Below are 24418 nucleotides of genomic sequence, written 5' to 3'. Positions count from 1 at the left end.
CTAGAGATCTAAAGGGTCTGGACAGATTCTGGGTGAAGGAATGGTCTCTGATCTCTTCAGGTGTTCTCCAAACGTATCAAGCATTATAGGTGAAGAATCGGAGTTATCTTGGTAAAATGATGATGCAAAAAGTATTGAATAAAATATAACCATTAATTGTGGCTAAGGTATATTAGAGAAAAACATTTCTTGCATAATGAATTGAACAATGAATAAACTAACTTACAAAGAGGATGAAGTGGACTCAGTGTGTGTCACGTGGCCTGGTGGCTTGTTGGTCGCGGAGCAGACGTGCGTCCTCTGTTGGTTCAGTGTCAGTCCTACAGCAACATCGTAGGCTGGTTTGACAGGGAAGGATGTGGTCCTTTTTCGCACGGGATCCTATTAAAGACTTCAACTATGAGATTTTACCCGAAAACCAAGAAAAGTCAGGAATATGGACCCTCAGTCGGGGCAAGCGCAAGGTAAAATGACTTGACACATAATATAAAGCATGTAGTGTCGCAGCAGGCCGCTGAAGCCTCGGACTAAAGTTTAGCTACACCCCACTTGGCGTTGCACAGTAAAGCAAATATAAAAAGCACAAAACTTTTTAGGATTATATGTTTCATTTGGCACTACTAAATGTCTTTAAAGGCGTATTTGTTTCAATATAAGGACCACTTATAACCCAAACTAGGTTTCTTTTGTCAACCTGTTCCTTTGGCCACGTCAACAAAAAACACAGATGCATTAAACGGCTTACTAATGACAGTATGACTAAGTACGATTTTTAGTATTCATTTGTTTATGTGTTTCATTTGAGTGTTACGCTGTCATCGCACATTGTATTATACGTTGTATGATTATATAAACTGTGGAGAAAGGTGCAGTGTTTGTATTAACTGTACACGTGTCCTGACAGTCCATTAACAACTGTATCACATCATCATTCACCAAGTGTACCTATGTCATATCAGTAATTGTATCTGATCGTCAGTTACTAAGTTTACTGGCAGGCATCAGTAACCAATTCTCTTCATCTCTATCTGATAATCATCTGATCAACATTATAATGGCAGCTCAGACATCAGGGAGGCTATTTACTGTGATGTTATTGACTAAAGGCTATATATCAGTGGTTTTGTTCGTTTGAAGACGTGTCAATATAATCAGGACATTCTGGTTTTCCAAATCGAATTGCCCTAGCCTTCTTGGCCAACTAGAGATGTCTCTATATTATAGTGTTACTATAACTATAAATAGTAATTTAAGTTAACTAGCACCCCCTCTTTCTTCCAGACAACTGGTGAGCCCGTGTCAGTCTTCATGTATGAGGTGTCCCAGGGAACAGAGGAGCAGACACAGCTGGCTAAAGCAGCTTTCAAACGCACAAAAACTCTCAGACATCCCAACATCTTGTCTTACGTAGATGGGTTGGAGGTAAGGATCCCATGAAATAATGTTGTTTATCAATCTGGTGATGATGAATCATAAGGGGGTTGTTTTCTTGAAGCAGTGCTCAGCTTTTCTTCATCTTGATTATTAGGTCGAGGTGAGCTTTTTAAATGTAACCCCTTGTCAGTTAAGTATACTTGAATAGAAATATTTTAGTCACTTTTTGTTAGTGGGGGATTTTACACAAACTTTTGAAAGTCAAGATTTATCCCATTTGTAATTATTAGCTATTATTATGAAAACTCCTGTCCTTTTCTGTTTGGCATCAGACAGAGAAAAGCTTGTACATCGTCACAGAGCCGGTGACGACTCTGGCTGCTCACCTGAAGCTCCAGGCGGAGAAGGGAGGTGCGAGTGATTTAGAGGTGTCATGGGGCCTTCATCAGATTGTCGTAAGTTGCGAAGGCATGGACTAAAATGAAATAATTTTTCAGTCATTAGTTCAGTTGCTCAGTTTGCTCTCAATGCTTACCCATCAGAAAGCACTGAGCTTCTTGGTGAACGATTGCCATCTCAACCATAATAACTTGGGCATGTGGGCTGTCTTTGTGGACCGTGCTGGTGAATGGAAACTAGGAGGGTTGGATCATGTGACCTCAGACCAGGGAGACACCACCTCCTTACCACCACCTAAAGTGATCAACCCCGACTTAGAGAGATATGACCCTCCAGAGAGCCCTGGCAGTGGGGGAGATAAATGGTACAGGAAGAAATCTCGTATTCCCTAGTAGTTCAGCCCATACTTTTCATGGAGGATATTAAATAGGCTTGACTTTCAATCATGACTTTAAATGTTTAGTAAAATGCATATTTAATAAACTATAGCTTTGTGTTGTGTCTGTACCATCTCAGGACAGGGGACGTGTGGCGTCTCGGTTGTCTCATTTGGGAAGTATTTAATGGAAATTTACCACGTGCCTCCTCGTTACGATCTCTCGGCAAGGTACTAGGGCATTTGTTCTTAACTAGTTGTGCTTTAACAACTTTCCCATAGTAGTTTTGATTATTACATACAGAGTGAAAGTTGTTTATACGCAGAGTCTTTCAAATCACTTTCTTTACTTCTTACAGATTCCAAAGCAGTTAGTGCCGCATTACTGTGAGTTAGTGGGAGCAAACCCAAAGATTCGGCCCAACCCTGCACGTTTCTTACTGAACTGCAGATCTCCTGGAAGCTTTATGAACAACAGCTTTGTGGAGAGCTGTCTGTTTCTGGAAGAGATACAGGTATTTATACACATGTGTGTGTCTTTTTGTGTGAGCCTGTATTGTGTTGTATTACACTAGCATTAAAAAGTTTGGTGTTGGTAATTCTAATATGCAGATTTGGGGCTCAAGGGATTTCTTATTACCAGTATTGGAATCAACTGTGCTGCATAGTATATTTTGGAAACTCTTCAGGATTCTTCGATGAATAGAAGGTTCAATAGAACAGCATTTAATTAAGGGAAATCTTGTTGTAAGCATTTTTATTGTAATCTTTCTTTTTTTTTAATGCATCCATTCCTTGATGATCCACCCTCCACCAAATATTTTAACAGTAATGTATATTGATGAAAATGTTTTGATAAATGAATAATTCAGATGTTATAAATCTTTTATGTAAAATGATAAGTAGAATGATGAGGCTGTTTGTGTGGGTTGTGTTTTTGTGTGTATAGGTTTGTGTTGTTTTTAATAATACTGTAACATGAATACAGTAAATTTAGATCAGATAAGTCACATAAAAGCTTGTTTGTTTGTGTGTTCGTGTAGATTAAAGAGCCTGCAGAGAAGCAGCAGTTTTTCCAGGACCTTAGTGAGAATCTTGACTCTTTTCCTGAAGATTTCTGTAAACATAAAGTGCTGCCTCAGCTCCTTACAGCCTTTGAGTTCGGCAATGCTGGCGCTGTCGTCCTCACACCGTTATTTAAGGTGGTAGACATTTTTGGTATTGCATCAACGCTTAACCACATTGTACATTATTTTCAGAGGTTTAAGTTTCTTTAATAAAGTCCTGATATTTTGTTTGTGTTAGGTAGGGAAGTATTTGTCCGCTGAGGAGTACCAGCAGAAGATCATCCCAGTCATAGTGAAGATGTTCTCCTCTACCGACCGTGCCATGAGGATACGACTGCTGCAGCAGGTATACATCACTTCATTGCTTCATGTAGCTTTCAGAAGAATTTTCTACATTAAAGTTTCGTCATACCAAATTCTTACCCAAATCTCTCTGACTCCATCATACACACTGTCTCAGGTCTAAATCTATTCTTTTTTCTATCTGTCTCTCGTTTTACCAGATGGAGCAGTTTATTCAATATTTGAATGAAGCAGCAGTTAATACACAGATTTTTCCACACGTGGTTCATGGCTTTACAGACACAAACCCTGCCATCCGAGAGCAGACTGTAAAGGTATTTGTATGCTCCATCTTCTCTCCTTTCCAGTGTTTTGACCCTCAATGTAACTGATGTTGGCATTATTATTCATACACTTTTATAACACTTTTAAATAATGTTTCTTTGAATTTCTTTTTCTCCTGTAGTCCATGTTACTGTTGGCCCCTAAATTAAATGAAACCAATTTAAATCAAGAGTTGATGCGTCACTTTGCACGTCTCCAGGCCCGGGATGATCAGGGCCCCATCCGCTGCAACACCACTGTTTGCCTGGGCAAAATTGCCCCCTACCTCAATTCTGGGGTAACTGCATATAAAAATCTCAGTTTTTCACTGGTTCAGGCTTATTTTTTTCTCTCAATGACAATCTTTTTTCCAATGCTTTTTTTCTCAGATGCGTCAGCGTGTATTAATCTCTGCATTCTCACGGGCAACTAAAGACCCGTTTCCTGCCTCACGAGCGGCAGGCGTGCTGGGGTTTGCTGCCACCCATCAGTACTATAGTGTGGCAGAAAGCGCCAATCGTATTCTGCCCACACTGTGCACACTGACCGTGGACCCAGACAAAAACGTCAGAGATCAGGTAAAGTAAACTGATGTGCACACTGATACAGTATCTATTTTTATGTTCTGTGGTTTGTTTGTGTAATCCATCATTTTAAATATTTTAGTATTTCTGTTCCTGTAGGCGTTCAAAGCCATAAAAAGTTTCCTCAGTAAGCTGGAGACCGTTTCTGAAGACCCCTCTAAACTAGCTGAAATAGGTAAAAGCATATTTTGTCCCTTATCTTAAAGAGATGGTTTACTCAACGACAAAAAAAATCAGTGTTCCCAAATGTCAAAAAATAATGCTAACTGTTCAATCGCAGAGAAGGATGTGACTGCATTGGCTCAGACAGGAGGCTCAGCTGCTACATGGGCAGGATGGGCGGTGACGGGTGTCTCCTCTATCACCTCTAAACTCATCCGAAATGCTCCGGCTGGTTCAGAGGCACCACCTGCTGAAAACAGCCCCGTCCCTCAACCTGCTGCTGGACCAGTACCCACAAATATTGCAAGCAAAGGTGTGCAACAACAGAAGCTATGTCTCATGTCAAACGCTGCACCCTATGGAGCTCACATTTGTCATATGCATACACCAATGATGTCTCATTTAAAAAAAAAAAAAGTATAACTGTTATAAAATTGCCTATAATTTCTAATGAAGTGTTAATGACTGTACTTTCTTTCTTTGCAATGTAATGGCTATATTTCCTAAATGAGGCATCCTCTATGACATATGAAGCCAACAAATATGACTTCCTGAGGAAATAGCCTTCCAATTTACACCGCTAAAGTATGATAAATTAATGAAGCAAAATGAAGATTATCAAGGAAGTAAATCTTTAGTAAGAAGCTAAATGAGCTAGTTGCCACAAAATGTTTTTTGCAAATTTACATTGAAAACAATTTACACTTTTCATTCATTGAGTTGTGTATTTACATATACAAAAATAACTTTTCAAATTTTTCAGATTTTTAAAGTATGATTTTAGATTCAGTACAGTTACTTTTTTAATCTAGTTTCAACATAGCAATCAGCTTTAATCTGCAATCTTATTTGATTCGATTTTTTTCAAAAAGATTATGAGCAGAAATAAACATTAAATTGAGTGGCACCAAGTTTGTTATCTCACCAACTTCCTCTTCATGTTAGGGCCAGAAATTAAAGTACAAACATCAGGTGCATGTGGGATCCAATCAGAGACATCAAATGAGGAGACAGTGGAGCCAGATGGGGATCGGTCGGAGGATGAAGACTGGGGAAGCCTTGAGGTGAAAGATGGTTATTCAAATTATGTAAAGTCTCTGGTGTTTTTTAGTGCTTGACATTTCATAGAGTTAGATGTTATCATACACATGAATACTTTTGAATTTGAATAATTCCACAGGACCCTGAAAAAGTCCAAACTGATCCAAACGATTGGCATTCTGATTGGTCGGCAATGTCATCAACACAGAAGAAAAGCAATGTAAGTCATTTGCATTAGTGTAGCTTATTGAATAAAAGATTACTATTATCCTACTTGATTTGTTCCGTGTTTGCTTTGTGCGAATGTTGAAGATGCATATACAACATCCATACTTACAATTACTAAATGAAAAAACTTGACAGGTTTTTAACCATATTCGTTCATTCTACAGTGGTTGTCTGAGATGGGATTTTCAATATATTTCATAAAAATATTTCAAAATATATAGAGAATAATAATATTAATTTAAATGTTATTTCACAGATGTATTATCCATTAATAAGGCTAATCTCTTGTCATGTTTCCATAGGTAGGCCGGAAGTCCTCAGAGGCAGTCAAGAAGCAGAGTTCTGATTGGAGCTCTGGCTGGGATGCCGATGATAGCTGGTCGAATGAGAAAGACGCAGATGGTCAGGGTCAAAGTTCACCTGCTGATGAAGGTTGGGGTAATGACTGGGATGAGGATGGGAGTCTGGCTGATAGTTTCTCCCCAACACCTCGAAGTAAAGCCTCAACCAGAGCTCCAAAGAGCGGCAGATTAAGCTCTTCGCAGGAAGGGGTACGATTGGCCAGCGAATATAACTGGGATGGAGCGGAAGGAAAATCAGCAACATCCGATCTGTTTTCCAGTGTGTCACAACGAAGTACAATGGTAAGTCTCTGGTGGAGGTATTTCCTTTCATTGTAAATTGCTAAATGTGGTGGAAATCCATTCTGGATTATAGTTCCCTCTCAAGTGAAGTCAAGTCACTTTTATTTATATAGCGCTTTAAACAAAAAAGATTGCATCAAAGCAACTGAACAACATTAATTAGGAAAACAGTGTGCCAATAATGCAATATGACAGTTAAAGGCAGTTCATCACTGAATTCAGTGATGTCATCATTCAGCTCAGTTCAGTTAAATAGTGTCTGTGCAATCATTTGCAATCAAGTCAGCGATATCGCTGTAAATGAAGTGACCCCAATTAAGCAAGCCAGAGGCGACAGCGCCAAGGAACCGAAACTCCATCAGTGACAGAATGGAGAAAAAACCTTGGGAGAAACCAGGCTCAGTTGGGGGGGCAGTTCTCCTCTGAACAGACGAAACCAGTAGTTCAATTCCAGGCTGCAGCAAAGTCAGATTGTGCAGAAGAATCATCTGTTTCCTGTGGTCTTGTCCTGGTGCTCCTCTGAGACAAGGTCTTTACAGGGGATCTCTATCTGGGACTCTAGTTTTAACTAATTAATGCAGCCTAAAAATCCTTTAACAGATTTGGATATTAGAAGCGTATTCGTGTGTTATGTGTAAGACAAGTTAAAGAGATGGGTCTTTAATCTAGATTTAAACCGCAAGAGTGTGTATTATGTGTATCCGTGTATAATGTTCATGTGTGATGTGTGTTTGTTTGTTTTGTCCACAGAAGTCTGATGGCTGGGACGCAGACAGTGCTGGAGACTGGGGAGCAGAAGAAAACTGGGAGTCACTGGAAGGAGATCAGGGTCAGAAACTTTTTTTGTTTCAGTTTATGCACTTAAACCAGTGTATTAAAATGCAGCTTCATTCTTGTGTTTTTAGTTAGAGAAAATAGAAAGTGCATCTTAAATAACCATGCTTTCACTCCCTCAGGTTTAAGTAAAGCAGAATCAGCAAAGAAGAAACGAGAAGAGCGGCGGAAGGAGCTGGAGGCCAAACGGGCAGAGCGTAAGGCGGCAAAGGGTCCTCTAAAACTGGGCGCACGCAAACTGGACTGAGCACTGGAAGTACAACAGATTATTGACACTTTGAAGATGAAGGGACTGCGAGATTTTAAAGAAACATTCCGTGACGGAGCTCACAGCTGTCTGTACGCTGGCGACTTGGAAGAACTCAAATTCAGCTGTGTCTGCTGACTGAGGAACAGCTAACACACCTTAAACTATGATAGTCCTTTCCTCTCCTCCACAGTATCATGATTTTTATAATACAAAATATCATAGTTTACTGAGTGTGCATGAACTCACTGGTTTGATTATTAGGAGTTGTGGAAATCTGAATAATATAATCCTATATATCTTTGTATGGATGTACACTGATTATACATTAACTAAGGACCACTTTGCCCTGAATGTGGTCTTTGAGGACATATGAAAATGGATGATGTCAAGAAAATCAAGATGTAAGCTGTTACTTAATCATGATCCTAAATGGAACAATGCCATTACTAATGCATGTATAAACACAAATGGATATTTTCAAAACAAAGGATTCACTTGACCAAAAAACATTGTAACTCATGAAAGGCGTTTTGTTCTTTCTTTGTTTGCCATATGACTGGTGAGGGTGGATGTGCTTGTTATTTCTGGTTTGTGCCTTCTTTCGCGTTCCAAGTAGGCGGTACTGCTTATGTTGTAAAATAAACTAATCAACATGATTTTAGTTAATGAGAGGTCTGTGAAAGCTGGTGCAATATTTTCAGAAGGGGTAATTCATGTACTGTACACACTGATGTAAAATCCAACTTCATATGTATTTATAATAAAGAGAAGCACTCTGTCCTATACAGAATAATGCTCAATTGCTGTTTCACAGAACTTAGTCCAGAAAATGGTAACAGAGGTCTCACTGAACTGTCAGAAACACATACATGACAGAAGTGGTGAGATTTATTTTCTACAGTATAATCAAGAATATAGAAATATCAAATAATTTAGTATTATAATTCCCTGGCCTAAAAAACACTGGTATAAAATATTTAATTAGCTGAATTGTCTATATAAAATCTAAAAATCCCTTATGTGGGAATGACCAGGGTTGGGCAATGTCCTGGAAAGTTATTGGTTGAAATGCATTACTGGTTTATTGAAGTAACTCGGGAAGAAAGGTTTCTAAAATTCAAAGTACTGGAGAGTTAGACTAATGCATTTATTGCAGTCTCATTAACTTATCTTTGGTCAGTGCTATATTTGTAAGCGTTTATTTAAGGAGTGGTGACAAATCCAACACCCAAAGATTATGTCACAGATAAAAATTGCATTAGTTAATGTTTACTTACATTACTTCGTTATCTAGTTGACCCGTGTATTAATGGATATGAGAATATGTTAGGGTTTCCGCGGGGTCTTAAATTTAGCTGTATCAAATTTAAGGCATTAAAAAGTCTTAAATTGTACAAGAAAGTCTTAATAATGATTTCAAGAGGTCTTAAATTTGGGGACAGACAGACCACAATTGCGATAGGGCTGAATGTGACGATTAAACTTCAAATGGCTAATGTTATGATTTAATTAAACGCGCGCGCTCCACGTTCATAGTCCAGTGCTGCTCCGCTTTGTTTTCTGCTGATACCAGGGAAACAGAAGCCTCACCTGCTGGCAGAGAAAGAATGAGAATTTTCAATACAACTGTTGTTTTGTTCAGAGTTCAGAACAATGTGAAAATCGACCCATGTTTTTACCCTGCAAACATGCAGAGCTTTAAATGTGAACTGGTGGATCGATAAGAAGACTTTGCATTATACAAATTTAAACATTCTCCAGCAGCAGTTTTAACATTATGTGACATGACATCTGACGCACAGATGCCATTAGCATGTGTCACTGGACAGTGGCATGTGTCACTAAAACCTGACACATGTCGGTTTTCAGTGGCATGTGTCATTGGACAGTGGCATGTGTCACTAAAAGCTGTGACACATGTCAATAGACTGCGTCATGTGTCAGTTGCTGCGGTGGCGGTGCGTGTCGCGCCTTCGGTAGTGACACCTGCTGTTGGGTGTCGCTGCATAATGTAGATTGCGTGACACACTCACTTAATGGCAGAACGATATTTAATTAATTAACAGTATGTTATTGTCAAACATACGTCTTATTACATAGCGGAGTTCATTTGTAAAACAAATATTGAGTTTCTATATTGAGATTAAAATGTGTCTTACGCCTCTTAATGTGTATTTTTCCTTTTAAGTTTATTTCCAGTTGACTGCTTTGTGTACAAATAATACATTATATAAACTGTAAATATGATGTATAATTGCAACTATATAAACATAATTATATACTCACTCCCAGCTTTTTTTGCCAGGTATGCATTATTTAGGTGCATTGTTGTATTGTTGAATTTTATCCATTTTAATATTAGTTGCATCATAAATTACTGGCATTTTACACTTCCAGTTTTTTTTCTGGTATTATTTTAAATGTGTCAAGATTATACAAAGGCAAAATGCATTTGAACAACATCTGCAGAAATAAGGTAAGAGCTTAGGATGTTATTATGATTATTAATCATGCTATAACTGAACTCATAACCAATTAAAATTGTTTCACCAACTTCTTATTCTTGTTTTGCAGGTTGCATGGTGACACCTTCAGAGCCTTCAGCAAAGACCTGCCAGAAACAAGTATCTATTTGTATTTGTATCTTAGTTTATTGATATTTGAAGCTTACTTCAAATTATGTTTTCTGACTCAATATTCAAATGTAATTGTTGTCACAGAAATGGCATTTACTCTTGGTTTTGTCAAGAAGGTCTACAATATATGTACCTAACCTGCCTACATAAAATGTATGACATGAATTTATCAAACTCACATATCCACTCCTGTACTCCCTGTATACACACGACTGTGCAGCCACACACAACTCCAACGTCATCGTCAAATTCTCTGACTACACGACGGTGATAGGCCTGATCACCGACAACGATGAGACGGCCTACAGAGGGGAGGTGAGCACCCTGACTAAAAGGTGTCAGGAAAACCACCTCTCACTCAACATCGACAAGACCAAGGAGTTGGTGGTGGATTTCAGGAGACAGAGCTGAGAACACACACTCATCACCATCGACAAGACACCTGTGGAGCGGGTAAGCAACTTCAAGTTCCTCGGCGTTAACATCAGTGAAGATCTCACCTGGTCCATACACACTGACGCAGTGCTGAATAAGGCACATCAACGCCTCTTCTTCGGGAGATTTGGAATGAGGTTTGGAATGAGCCCCAGCACCCTCAGAGCATTCTACACTTGCACTATAGAGAGCATCCTGATGGGCTGCATCACTGCCTGGTCTGGAAACAGCACCGCTGGCAACCGTAAATTGTTGGAGGTGAGCTTCCCTCCCTCCAGGACATCTACACCAGACAGTGTATAAGGAAAGCCCGGAGGATCATCAGTTACTCCAGCCACCCGTCCCACAGACTGCTCTCTCCAATTTCTGGAGCACGCTCCCAATAATTTCATTCAGCAAGGCACATGTGCTGTGACAATAAAAGTGACTTGACTTGAAACTCTTACTGTAATATTAATGAATACTTTTTAGTTTATTATTTAATAAAATGTTGTTTTTGTGAACACTTGTATCTGAACTGTAAATTATGCTTTTTACAGTAATTTTACAGTTTAATATGGTACTATAGACATTGCCCTACCCCGCTCATATGGTATTCATTTTATGTGTTCGGTCTAAAAAAAGTTCTTACAAAGTCTTAAATTTGAGCTTAAAAATCCTGCATAAACCCTGAAGAATCAAAATGACATTTTGTGGTATTAAACATTGATAAGAGATATTATACACAATGTCTCTGATGCCGTTGTCCAATTGCTAAGCTTCTCACTGCTTTGCTGACAGAAAAATTTAGTCCAGCAAACGGTAACAAAGGTCCCATTGAGCTGACGTAAGGCAGGCCAGCTATGCAGCAACCTTCCAATTTTCTTGTGTAAATGATAGTCTTGCACCATAGAGCAACAGAATTAATCTAACAAGTAACATCTAAGATATGCTGGGATGGTATAATCACATTAAGAAATACACAAACAGTACTGTATATGATGTCAAATATTTAATGGCACAAAAATAGCAACATGGCAGTTTATTTTAGGATTTACTTAGTCAAATATTCAGCTTGCTTTTTTGATTATATACTATTAAAGTGCTTGAAGCGTTAATAGGAAACCAGTAGAAAGAGAAAATTGTGAAATGAGAGCTTTGTCAGTAGCGAAATGCACCACTGTTATCAAACAACAGAACAGATGGGGTTTTGTTTGGTTGCTGACAATCTCTTATGTTCTGTTTAGGAATATTTCCATTTGTGCTCATAAAACTAAGCCTGCCTAATCAATACATTAAATGTTTAAATTATTTCCGTAAAATGTTAACATTTTAAAGACTTTAAATATCAAAGGTTTCCACAACTGTGCCTTCACTTCTTCATTCCCCAGTCTTCATTTGTTCTGTTTCTGTTTGTCTTTTGAGCCAAATATGGCTGCAACAGCAGCAAAAACTGCAAAGGTAGCTGCTGCAGCAAGACCAACTCCAACACCAATCTCCACCGCTTTCCGCACCTATGACAATGGACAGAAAGTATTATATTAATTCACTGTATGATAAGAAAAGCACCCATCACTTTTGCCTAAATCTATATTAAACAGTGCTGCAATACTGTGATTTTAAATTTTTTGGAGAAATTACTGAAAGCACTATTCACTACTTCACACTATTACTTCTGGGATGTTCAAACTGTACCTGTCGGGAATGTGGCTTTCCGTATCTCAGCTCTGTAACAAAGTGCTCACAGTTCCCTTTAAAGACACAATATGGAAGTTCGTGTCCCAAAAGTCTGTGTGCATCCCGTAGAATCTCTCGAACAGGATGTGGCTCATATTTCTCATCCAGAAGATTGTTGATACAGTATTTATCATTGCCAACTACTTCATAAAGCTCTTCTTTCTTCACTTTGGCTTTATCACATAATACTGAAATCATACTGTAGGCTCCAGCTTGAGCATGTTCAGCTGTAGAGAAAGAAAAGCAAAAACACAGTCTGTAAAGTGCTAGGCCTTTACATGTCATTCTTGAGCCTTTAATGGAATATTTCAGATTCAATGTAAGTTAAGCACAATAAACATCATTTGATGCATGTAAAATACTCACAGGGAGGTGCCAGGTGAATCACATAACCTTCACCAACATAAATAGCCCAGTGCTGATATGTGCCTCGGAAGATTTCAATAAGGTCTCCAGGCTCTGGCTGTTGATCATACAAGGGACACAATATTAGATGTCATATTTTGTTAAAGAGCAATTTAGATTGACAATAATATAATATAATAATATAGTATTTCATACTGTTTGACTCAAATAACAGATATTATTGCACTTGAGAATAGAAAAGAAAAAGAAAGCGAAAGTGTTTTGGTTTTGTTACTTTCCATAAAAGTAGATGCGCAAATACATATGCTCTTGATAGAGCTCTTTCTGTTGGCCTTGAAAACAAAATCCTGTCTCATACACTTTTAAACATTTTCTGCAGCTTATAATATTAAAATTCCTCCATAACAGACCTTAAGCAATAAGCCTACATAATTACCTAACTGTGCAACAGTACCAAGAACTGAGATTTATTAAATAACAACAGCACTAAAATGATTTAATAGCCATTAATTGTTACATTTCAGTTCGTTTCAGATTATTAAAATGCATTTACCTTTGTCTGTGCCATGACAACCTCAAAACACAATTCTCGTTTAAACTCTTCTCCTATGAGAGACACATAAACGACATTTGTGATCCGGACACAAATAAATCTTTACCATTACAGTATACATGTCGTTTATTACATACACAATACACATTTTTTTATTGACAACGAATATGCGACATATTCTGAAAATGACAATAATCACATTTCTATGTAAGTGAATATAGTATGTTGGCGCATCGGGAAAAAATAATAGCAGGTTGTAGGAACAGAGTCGACAAGCTGACGTCATGCAAAATTAACAAACAGACAAACTATCCAGGCTTCATTCCGTAATCGAGCCAAGTAAGTAACCCTGTGGTATAACGAATGAATTATACTTACAGATAATATTGTTTTTCTCGGTGAGATAAAATCCGTGTAATGTTATGAGCGTCTGAAGCAAAAATAACATCATAGAGCAAACCCGTTGACGTGACTGTTGATGTCGACCAATCAGCTGCAGGGTCACTCGGCGCTGAGAGAGATCATTGGTGGACACCCTTAAAGTGATATTGCTGTTCGAATTTATAATATAAACACTTTCACTTATGTTTTATCAGTGCCATCAGGACTAATTCCTTTGACCGTTTCAGGAGACTTATAAGAGCCGTAGTACATTTAGGTGTCGGTGGCCACTTTTCCATTGTTGGACAAATAGGTACAGCAGGCCAGTGTCGATGCATAATGTCACTGACTTAATCAACTTTAAGGGAGTTCATTCATTTGATGTTTTTATAAAGATCAATATTTTGTGTATTTGGAGTAACAGAATATGATGACGTGCTTTAATGTTCAAAAACATTATTTTTCAAATGCTGAAAATTTTTGTAGGTCGTTTGGCCAGCCTCTCTCAAACGCGTCGTTTTCTACAAAGTCCCTCCTTCCGACAAGCGCAGTCTACAATAGTGAATACATTTGAATAAGGAAGATTAAACTTTCTTGATTTCTCTACTCTAAACACCTTTCAAATGAGCTGGATCAGACATTTCTTTCTAAATCCATTTTTTTAATGGAATTTGAGACCTATTTAGTTTTTTTTCCAAATTAGGTGGTCTTAGATTTCTCTTGATTTGCATTTACAAAATTGATAAAATTCCTTTAAGCATAATCCTGCTTTCATAGACAAATGTTGCTGGCTTGGTTTGTTATATAAACATAACTTTAATATCCATATGTACCTAGTGTGGAACAATTAGTCTACAATATATTATATATAAAAATAAATCATTATTTTTTGAAAATTGGTTTTCAGCAGGCATAATAGGAGTTAGTCAATTATTAAAATCAAGAAGGCATGTTACTCACTTATTCTGAGTTTCTAGCTGTCCATGGAATTCTAGAAATGCCAAAAGCGTTTTCTATTGTCACAGATGCTGTTCCAACAGGAGTTTTGGCATTATTCAGAGCTGATCCCCAAAACAGTATTACACCCCCCCCCCCCCATGCATTTGATTTATATTAGGAAACTTTGTATTGCCACTAGAAGTATGAATGTTAACAAAACTGTTCGTTCCTTACTTCAAAAATATATTGTTTCTTCTCCAAACTGTGTAATTAATTGAAACAGATTAGTTAAAGGTTTATTATAGAAGGACATTTGGAACTCGCCAAACAAATATCTGTTGGTAAACAAGTGAAGGAAGCAACTTTTAAAATTGTACATAGATATTACAGAGTAAATAATTTTCTTGTTATATGTAAAAATGATATTGATTTGAGTTGTTCCTTTTTGTAATATGAGGACTGAAACTTTGTCTCATTTATTTTGGCATTGTTCTTATGTTAAAATATTTTGGAAAGATTTGACTAGATTTATAATTTATTGCCCCACTTTTTCTTTGAGCTTAAAAGAGGTTTTATTTGGTTTTACTAATATCCCTTCAAATTAAACCAAAGAATACTACATTCTAAATTCAATTTTAATTTTTGCTAAATTTCATATCCATAAGTGTAAGTACAGTAAAACCAATTCTTTGTTTTTGCTTCTTGAAAAAGAAATTCAAATTTATGTTAATATGATTTTTTATTCACCTAATAATTCTTTAATACATTTGTTTATATTATATTTACAAAGAGACATCTGTCTCCACTGTGATGTGACCCCCCCCCCCCCACACACACACACACATACACACACGATGCACAAAACTCTGCATCTGAACATAGCAAATACTTAAACTAATAACAAAGCATAGTTACAGTAGGTGATTCAGAAGCACCAGATTGTCGTATCAAAGTTAGAATGACCTCCTCTCCTAGGTTCACAAAACTTTCGTCCATAAAATGTGTTCCTGTTTAACTGTAACTTGTAAGTAATCTTAAAGATTCCTAAATGCATCTACTTTCTGAAGGCCAAATAAAGTGTGTTTGCTTTGGCCTAGAAACACAGAGCATCTCTCTGACATGACTGCTTCAGCACTGAGGTTACTGAAACCACACCTTTTTTTGCGTGAACATTTGAGTGGCATTACACAAATATTTCCACTTAGTGACATAGACATGTGGGGGCGTGTTTGAATGAGCCCTTTTATGAGGGTATAATACACAGTTATAAAAGTGCTTGAAAGGTCATTAAATATCTAGTAGAAAAATATTTGTATGATATCAAAGAGAGAGAGAGAAAAGACTTGTCAGTGGACTATGGACTCATTGCTTTCTTGTTACTTTACAGTTACTTCACACCTCAATAGTCTTTTATGAGTCTTAACTTTGATAAAGAATATCTCTTTGGCTTTGAGACTTTAGTCTTTGCAACCTCAGGGACTGTGGCTTTTTTGTGTGCATTACTGACATCATATTGCTGACCCAACTTGAGCGTGTTCAGCTATCTAAAAAAATGGAAACGTAAAAACAGTCATGAGACTTAAAAAACACATCAAGTGTATTCAATACAATGGATGTGGTCTTAAAAAAAACAAGAAGAGCATATGACATTTGAACAACACTATAAGGTGAGTAAATGATGACTTAATTGTCATTTTAGGTTAATTGTCAATAGACATCATTTGAGGAATGTAAGTGACTCACAGGGAGGTGTCAGGTGCATCACATAACCTTCACCAACATAAATAGCCCAGTGCTGATATGAGCCTACGAAGATTTCATTGAGGTCTTTTCATACATAATATATACTACATCCTATATCAGGCCTCATATTTTGTAATGTTTTTAAAGAGCCATATATATCAAAATAACAAATACTTAATGTTTGAAAATGTAATTAATTAAAATCCATGTTTGATAATATGTGTAGGAGTTGGGTTAAAGTATCATGTTAAGCTTGAAGAGTCAATAAGGGGCCAGTGGAGTGGGCAGTGGTTTTTTCCAAGTCGACTATAATGAACACTTGGACTGAAGCAACATAAAGTTCCTTATTTTAACTAGTTATATTTAACCATATGCCCTGTCCAAAATACTCACACTTGTGGTCTTTGCACTTGACCACTTATACGACATATTTCCTGTTTTTGGTCCAAGTTTTCAAGTGAGCATGAAAACCACAAATGTGTGTAGAACTGTTTATTATCTGATGGGACACACTTGTGTTTACAGAGCTTTATTTTATTTTCAATACTTTCCACTGTAAAATAAACTTCTAAATGTCTGTTCAGTAGTCCAACAGATAACAATTTAATTTGCAGTACTTCTAATTGAGTAATAAAAAGCAGTTGCAAATGTTGTACAAATAAATATACTCATATTTGCACCAATAAAACATGCAATATTTTGTTTTACTGCCCAATGATATATCAAATTATTATTCATATTTAACTTACATTGTATAAGTTTCTGTGACCTCGCGTGATATCTTGGCAAAAAGTCTCACGATTTATTTACAGAACATGATGCATAATGGGATACACAAAGGCTTGAATACCCCTCTGGATTTAGTGTGTGTTAAGGGCACTGTACTTTGTTATTTTTAGATCTGGGACAGTCTTGCTCACTTCCTTCCTGCCACGCACTCCCAAGTGGCCAAGACTGCAAGTGTGGGTATTCGGACAGGGCAATAGTCATTTTCAGCTTTAAACAAAAAAAAAATTGTGAGGGATACATGAAGGATACAACTTATGCCAAACAGACTACTATAGAGCCTTCAAGTTAAGATGTCCTTCAAAGAAGCTTGATGGCAGCCTAGATATGCAGTCTTACTTGGATGCGTCCTTCTGATGGTGGTTCATGATGCCACTATATACAGCTTTTTATATTTTGCTTATAATACACAGTTATAAAAGTGCTTGAAATGTCATTGGATATCTAGTACAAAAATACATGTGTGACATCAAAGAGAGAGAGAGAAAGAAAAGACTTGTCAGTGGACTATGGACACATTGCTTTATTGTTACTTTACAGTTACACCTCAATAGACTTTTAATGAGTCTTAGCTTTGATAGAGAATATCTCTTTGGCTTTGAGACTTTAGTCTTTGCAACTTCAGGGATCTTACCTTACTCTGCACAATCAGCTTGTAACACTCCAAAGAGAAAGGAAAACTTGAAATCGCATCACATGAACCCTTTAACCTCGGATTTAGAAATATGAAGTGGATAATTTTGGGACTCACTCCGTTTTATGCAGTGTTGTCAAGGACAATGTTGAGCACCTAATATTCTGATAATAATAACTCTCCTACATTTCAGAGAGCGGTAAGTGTATTGTAATTTTCCCAATGGCTAAACAATGTTGTCTGTTTAGTCAATAATTGAAATGGTGTTGAAATGGTTCAAATCGAAACTCTCCCTTGACATTTCTACATTTACAGTATTTATTCTGTATGTAAATAAAATATTATGCATGGAATACATACACACATAAATGATGTGGTGAACAATCACACAGGTTACCAACAGCTAATGAAACATTGCTTCAATTTGGTCAAGTCTTGATTGTATAAGACAGTTATAAAAGTTTTGAAAGGTCATTACAAATTTATTGTTTAAAAAGATATCTGTAGACCACAAATGTATTATTTATTTTATAAATATATATATTTTTTTTCATTCATAACGTAGATGACATCAATCAATAATCAATAATGGTAATCGATCATTATTGCCAACTACTTGATTAAGTCCTTCTTTCTCCATTGTGGTTTTTTTGTGTGTGTGCATTACTGACATCATACTTCTGACCCAGCTTGAGCGTGTTCAGCTATCTGAAAGAATTGGAAATGTAAACTCAGTCATGAGACTTAAAAAACACATCAAGTGTATTCAATACAATGGATGTAGTCTAAAAAAAAAACAAGAAGAGCATATGACATTTGAACAACACTATAAGGTGAGTAAATGATGACTTAATTGTCATTTTAGATTAATTATCAATAGACATAATTTGAGGAATGTAAGTGACTCACAGGGAGGTGTCAGGTGCATCACATAACCTTCACCAACATAAATAGCCCAGTGCTGATATAAGTTTCGAAAGATTTCAATAAGGTCTCCAGGCTCTGGCTTTTTCTCGTGCTATGAGACAATATGAGGTGTAATATATTAAATAAATAAATAAATAAATAAATAAATAAGTAAATACAGTCATCTGTAATGTAGGCTATTATTATATTGTTTTACTGATATAACGCAATACTATTGTACTTGTAAAATCCAGTCAAAGTGAAACTGTATGCAGGATCTCTTTTACTGTAAAACAATCACAGAGCAAAACAATCAGTTTAGTGTATAGCCCAACAACAACACAAATATCTATTTGCAATGTGAGATTTCCCTTAACCATGGTTTTATTGTAGTAAAAATCAAGTAATCATGTTTTTGGTTTATTGTTTTTGTAGTAAAACCATGGTTAATTTTCTTCCAGTTGATTAAAATATTTACCTTTGACATGGCATTTTCAAACTTTCACTTTCCTGTTACAAAGACATAATACATTTTTGGGACCATAGGAACATTAATGTAAAGGTATCTTGGTTAAATTAATTTCAATCATCGGAAAGATGTTATAGGAGCATCTCACTTCGGTCTTCCTACAAAACAAACTAACAAAGTTTAGAGTGGGAACTTTTCCAATGTTGGACAAGCAGTTCTTATAAATAATTGACGCACCTGCTGGGAACTGTTTGGGCGCTCAATGTTATTGCTCTTATAAATAAGTAAATAACTTTTACTTTTACTGTAACTTTTAACTTTAGAAATATGCAGTATGTGATCTAAAATTAATCAAACATAAAATATGAACAGGAATAAAATAACCCGAGATTACATTTCCCAGGGTTTATTCCTGAGTTAACCATTTCAACTGTGAAAACACAACGGGAGAAAGTGTTTTCTGTCATCGTAACATCATCAAACACTCAGCCCATTGTCCAGTTTCTTTCAAAGGAAGGTGTTGAGTGCTTTGACAATAATAACTCCTGAACTACAGAGGGCGATAAGTGTAGCAAACTCGTCATTCTCCCTCTGACGAAAGAATAGACGAGAACTTCCGTTGTTTAGTGAACCGTTCGATAAAACGGTGTTGAAAAATTGCCGAAAGTTGCAAATACTGCCCCTTTCCGCTCGTATTCTGCCATTGTAGTAGTTGTTTTTTATGTAGATTAAATATTGTGCATGGAGTATTTGGCTTAAGCTCATCATAAACGATGTCTGCGATGTTCGAGGGGAATGCCTTGTCAGCCATGCAGACTTCTCACTGCCACACTCCTCTAAACAATTACAGGTGAGCAGTAATATAATAATCATACATGTTACCAATAACGTATAAAACTTTGTATCAGTTTATGGAAGGAATTCCTATTTGCATTAAACTGCGTTATTATCGGAATGATGAACAAAATATTTATCTTTTTACTGGCATGAACGAAGGTGGTTTATTTAGTCTGATTTATATAAATGATAGAGAGAGCAGGTGTTTGCTATGTTCAGCCCAGTATGTTACTAAAGGTAATTAAATAAATAAATAAAAACTACTGGGAGCATAAATCCCCATTGTAACTATATATATATATTACACACAATATCATGTGTTGCCTTCTCTGTCAATGCATTTCTGTGTTATTTCAGGTTCAGTAAAAATTCCTGTCGTAATAAACGGTTTTACATTGCTAAAGCACTACTAAATATGTAGTTTTATGTATATTTATGAATAGAAAATTGTACAGTTATTGCCCAGAATACAGTGTATGGAACACATTGACATTTATTGACAGCATTCCTAAAGTGTGGCATGGTGTCACACTGTATATGGGTTAGTTGGAATGGAATATTAAATAGCCTATAAGAGATATTTCAGCAACAGTTACAACCTAAAATTAATATGAGACAGTTATTTAATCAGCACAGTTTAAATATATCAAGCCATTGTTTTGGTTACAATATATTAAGATATTTCCGTCATAAATTATTTGCACTTATAAAATATGTGACAGCTTATTTTAAAGTTATAAATATTCCATGTTGTTTGTCAATTAACAATCGTAAAACTGCATGTTTTTAAAATAGTATTAAATGAAGGATAGCATGTTTTACTGCTGTGACTGCTAGACATGTTATTTCTGAATATACTCAATATAGAAAAATCTTGAAAAATCAGCAAAATGTGTGCTACATTTAATTTCTGTGTATTCCAACTGTCCTTTTTCTTTTTCATCAGTCCTCAAGAGCTGGCTTTAGAAATCAAAGCTTTCATCAGTGGCGTTGACCAGACGCAGGGACGTAAACTCAGCGTTCGGGATCATGCCCGCTGCGCAGTGCGCCTCCTTCGAACTGTCCCAGCCTGCCGTGGAGCCGTCTTGGAGCACTTAAGGGGAGTGTATGATGAATATGTTGCAGCCTTTCTGCAAGACCTGGAGGCAGAAGGTGAAAATGGTGGTAACAGTACAAGTGGAGGCAGCACCAGTGTATCCAATTTGGAGGACGTTATTAAAGAAATCCATGCAGTACTTTCTGAATTTATCAAGCTTAGTCCTAAAGCTTGGGCTCCTCTTGTGTCCACATGGGCTGTTGACCTTCTTGGTCAGCTTAGCAGCAAGCATGCAGGACGAAGAGCGGCTCCTCACTCGTCCAGCCTAAATGAGCTGCTGCAGCTTTGGATGTCATGCGCAGCCACTCGCTCACTTATGGAGTGCTACTCCCAGTGTCTAGCGGCCATGTTGGCCTGGTGCCCCGATGCCTGTGTGGATGCCTTGTTGGACACCTCTGTCCAGCACTCCCCTCATTTTGACTGGGTCGTTGCCCATATTGGTTCAGCTTTTCCTGGCACCATCATCAGCAGGGTGCTGGCTTGTGGCCTCAAAGACTTTTATGCGCATGGATATTCCTCTGCTGAGAAGATCAACCAACAGCAGCCAATAGACAAGAGCAGCAGAGTCCCCAAAATAGGCTCAGTGGTTGGTATCCTGGGGCACTTGGCCTCCAGACATTCTGATAGCATCAAGAAAGAGCTTCTCCGGATGTTTCAGGATAGTCTGTCTCCGCCCCCTCAAAATGTACCCCCGCATTCATCCGGGGCAGGCGGGTGGGAGAACTCCCCTCATCTCCGTAGGGCCACTGTACCTTTTTTGCTTCAACTGGCTGCTCTTTCCCCCACTCTCCTTGGTGCCGTTTCTGCAGAACTGGTAGAGTTCCTCAGACCGCCTGTGCTAATTCAACTCCAGGCTCAGTTCCAGGCCTTTCCCCGGGAGGAGCTCGAGAATATGTTGAGTCTAGCGGTGCATCTCATAAGCCAAAGCCCTTCAGGTGGAGCAAGGGTGCTGAAGTTCCTTGCAGACACTGCTACACCATCGTCAGTGATCATATCAGGCCCTACACCCTCTCCCCATGATAGTATTCGAGAAGCCTGTGACCGCTTACTGCAAATGCTTCTGCTACATCTTCACAAGCTGGTGCACAACAGACCAGAGGGTGATGAACCATTCCCACAGTCCTCTGCTGCCCCAGCAATGCTGCAAGTGATCCCATTTCTAGAGGAGCTCCAGGAAAACATAGGTGATCTGTGCGCCGAAACCCTCCGTCTTGAGCGGAAGAGGCACCTCTGGTTGCATCAGCTCCTGTGTCTGCTATCCGTGTATGGTGGCCCGAGCGTGGCCACTGAAGCTTTGTGTCAGCTCTTCACCCAAGCCCGAAACCCAGAGGAGCTTGCTCTGGCCTCGCAATTGTACACCCCACTTTCCACTTCACTTTCCGGGTTGCTTCCATCAACAATAGCCCGCTGTGTTGCCCAGATCCACACTCAAACCCTTGACAACAAACAGTTGGCTCAGCTCCTGAACAACCTGGGTACTGCGGTACAGAGTCAAGAGGAGGATCGGAAAAATGGAGGGGCTGCAACGGGGAGTTCGGCTCAGTCATCGATGGCCGCACAAGTCAGAGTTGCCATCTCCAACCACCTTCAGGATTTCTGCCCTTTCCTTCTTCATGGCGACACAGTGGTCTCCAAGGCAGCTGTCCGTCTGCTTTCGTGTAGCCAGCTTCCCAGAGCTTGCTCTCCAGCTCATCTGTTGCTGATATGCAGAGCGGCAGTGTCACACTTCTTTGTGTGTTTACGACAGCAAGGGGAAAGTCTTAGGGTAGGGGAAGAGGAGGTGGGCTACTCCATGCGACTGTTGTCACGTCTTGCAGCCTACTCTCCCTTAACGCTTAAAGCTGTGCTGCAACAACTAGTGGAGGGAGCCCTGCACAGAGGCAACCGAGACTTATTTGGAGGTCTGCAGGAGAACCCAGGTGATGACACCACACAGTCATCCAACCTTGTTCCAGACTTGGGCGTCTCCCTCTTGGACATCAACTGCAAATTTGGCACCTCTGTTAACTTCTCGGGTAACGTGTGGTCCGTGTTTCATGCTGGAGTAATTGGAAAGGGTTTGAAACCTCCGTACACCCCTTCCCAACCTGACCCAGATAGAGTCAATCAGAATATGCAGACCTTGTTTGCGGTCATGGTTCAGTGTTGTAGTTCAGGTGGAGGAAGCCCTAGTGGCAATACTAGAAATGGTTCTGCTGGAGGTACCACTAATGGCCGCTTCCCTGCCAGTGAACCTCTCATTTCTGATGAACTTCCCCCAATTAATGCTGAGGCTGCAAAGGTAATTGCTGTAACTCTGGTGGAGAACATATGTCCAGATGTAGCAAATGGAGAACTGTCCTGGCCTCCAGAAGAACATGCTAAAACCACAGTTGAGCGAGACATACACATTCGTCGTTGCTTCGAAGGAAATCCTGTGCTGTTCCATCTTCTCCGTGTTGCTGCAGCTGGACGTCCAGCTCTGTGCTACTGCTCCGTCATTTTAAGAGGTCTACTTTCCACCTTACTGGCTCACTGGGAAGCATCAAGGGAACCATCAGTGTTGGACTCCCCCTGGCACCTTCAGACCTCCTGTTTGCTCGTATCATGTATGGGTGAAGGTCAGCTACTACCACCAGTGTTGAGTAACATCCATGAGGTTTTCCCTCACATCTCATCTTTTGAAGTTAGGCTTCTGCTGTTGGGTGTATGGGAGTACATGCGGGGGAACAGCCCAATGCCGCAAAAATTCACCTTCTGTGCTGACCAAGGACTTTTCTTTCGGGACTTTTCTCGGGACGGTGATGTTGCACGCTATATTGCACCCATCCATAGTGTTCTTCATAAGAACATTGACCGCCTGGGACACCTTTGTTGGAGGTTTCAAATTTGACAACTGTCAAATTATGAGAAGTGGTGTTCTAAGGTCACAGACTTCTTGGATTCAGATATTTTTCTACATATTGTTAGCTTAGGTGTTAAGTTGATATTTCTACATTTTAAGAGTTTTCAGTGTCAAAAAATAGTAACAGAAAACCGCTTTAAAGCCTAATTGTGACCGTGTAAGGAACTGCTTCTCTGTTAACTATCACATCTGTTTTTGTATCTAGCATTTATATCGTCTAGCTTTCTGTAGATTTTTTTTAAGCACTGAAAACCAGGCAGTGTGATCAAAAATTCTGTTTTTGCAATTCTGCACATTGTCTCTGTTGATGTTGGGTGGGCAACTGTAAAAATAAAAAATGTATTAAAATGCCTCTTATTCTGTTGTTTATTTTGCAGAAATAGCAATTTTACAAAAAGTAAAAGTTACATAAAACTGCACTGGATTAACCAATGGCATACAGAATTTATGCTGTTAATGTAGGTCATGTCTA

The 24418-nt window shown here is 38.3% G+C and overlaps 3 protein-coding genes across 3 annotated transcripts; 2 read left to right on the top strand and 1 right to left on the bottom strand.

The window, feature by feature from the left end:
- Positions 1–265: 265 nt before the first annotated feature.
- scyl1 (SCY1-like, kinase-like 1) lies at positions 266–8345 on the top strand. The gene is made up of 18 exons (XM_059515945.1): positions 266–464; positions 1282–1422; positions 1707–1829; positions 1917–2137; positions 2290–2380; positions 2509–2664; positions 3193–3351; positions 3455–3562; positions 3720–3833; positions 3965–4120; positions 4212–4400; positions 4506–4581; positions 4687–4881; positions 5514–5632; positions 5749–5829; positions 6140–6481; positions 7232–7310; positions 7438–8345. Exons 1-18 carry the CDS (start codon positions 357–359, stop codon positions 7560–7562), a joined length of 2583 nt encoding a protein of 860 aa, XP_059371928.1. The 5' UTR covers positions 266–356; the 3' UTR covers positions 7563–8345.
- Positions 8346–11701: 3356 nt separating this feature from the next.
- On the bottom strand, positions 11702–13429 carry LOC132110134 (phospholipase A and acyltransferase 3-like). Its single transcript, XM_059516727.1, has 4 exons — positions 13272–13429; positions 12719–12815; positions 12311–12579; positions 11702–12129 (listed from the first exon to the last, which is right to left on the bottom strand). The coding sequence occupies exons 1-4, from the start codon at positions 13284–13286 to the stop codon at positions 12010–12012; spliced, it is 501 nt and encodes a 166-aa protein (XP_059372710.1). The 5' UTR covers positions 13287–13429; the 3' UTR covers positions 11702–12009.
- Positions 13430–19704: 6275 nt separating this feature from the next.
- Positions 19705–24298, top strand: ints5 (integrator complex subunit 5). Its single transcript, XM_059515943.1, has 2 exons — positions 19705–19979; positions 20913–24298. The coding sequence occupies exons 1-2, from the start codon at positions 19903–19905 to the stop codon at positions 23932–23934; spliced, it is 3099 nt and encodes a 1032-aa protein (XP_059371926.1). The 5' UTR covers positions 19705–19902; the 3' UTR covers positions 23935–24298.
- Positions 24299–24418: the final 120 nt, after the last annotated feature.

Source organism: Carassius carassius, chromosome 29 (assembly GCF_963082965.1).
Source record: "Carassius carassius chromosome 29, fCarCar2.1, whole genome shotgun sequence".
Taxonomy (NCBI): domain Eukaryota; kingdom Metazoa; phylum Chordata; class Actinopteri; order Cypriniformes; family Cyprinidae; genus Carassius; species Carassius carassius.
The sequence above is the reverse complement of the archived record's forward strand: the minus strand, read 5'-3'. Positions and strand labels throughout refer to the sequence as shown.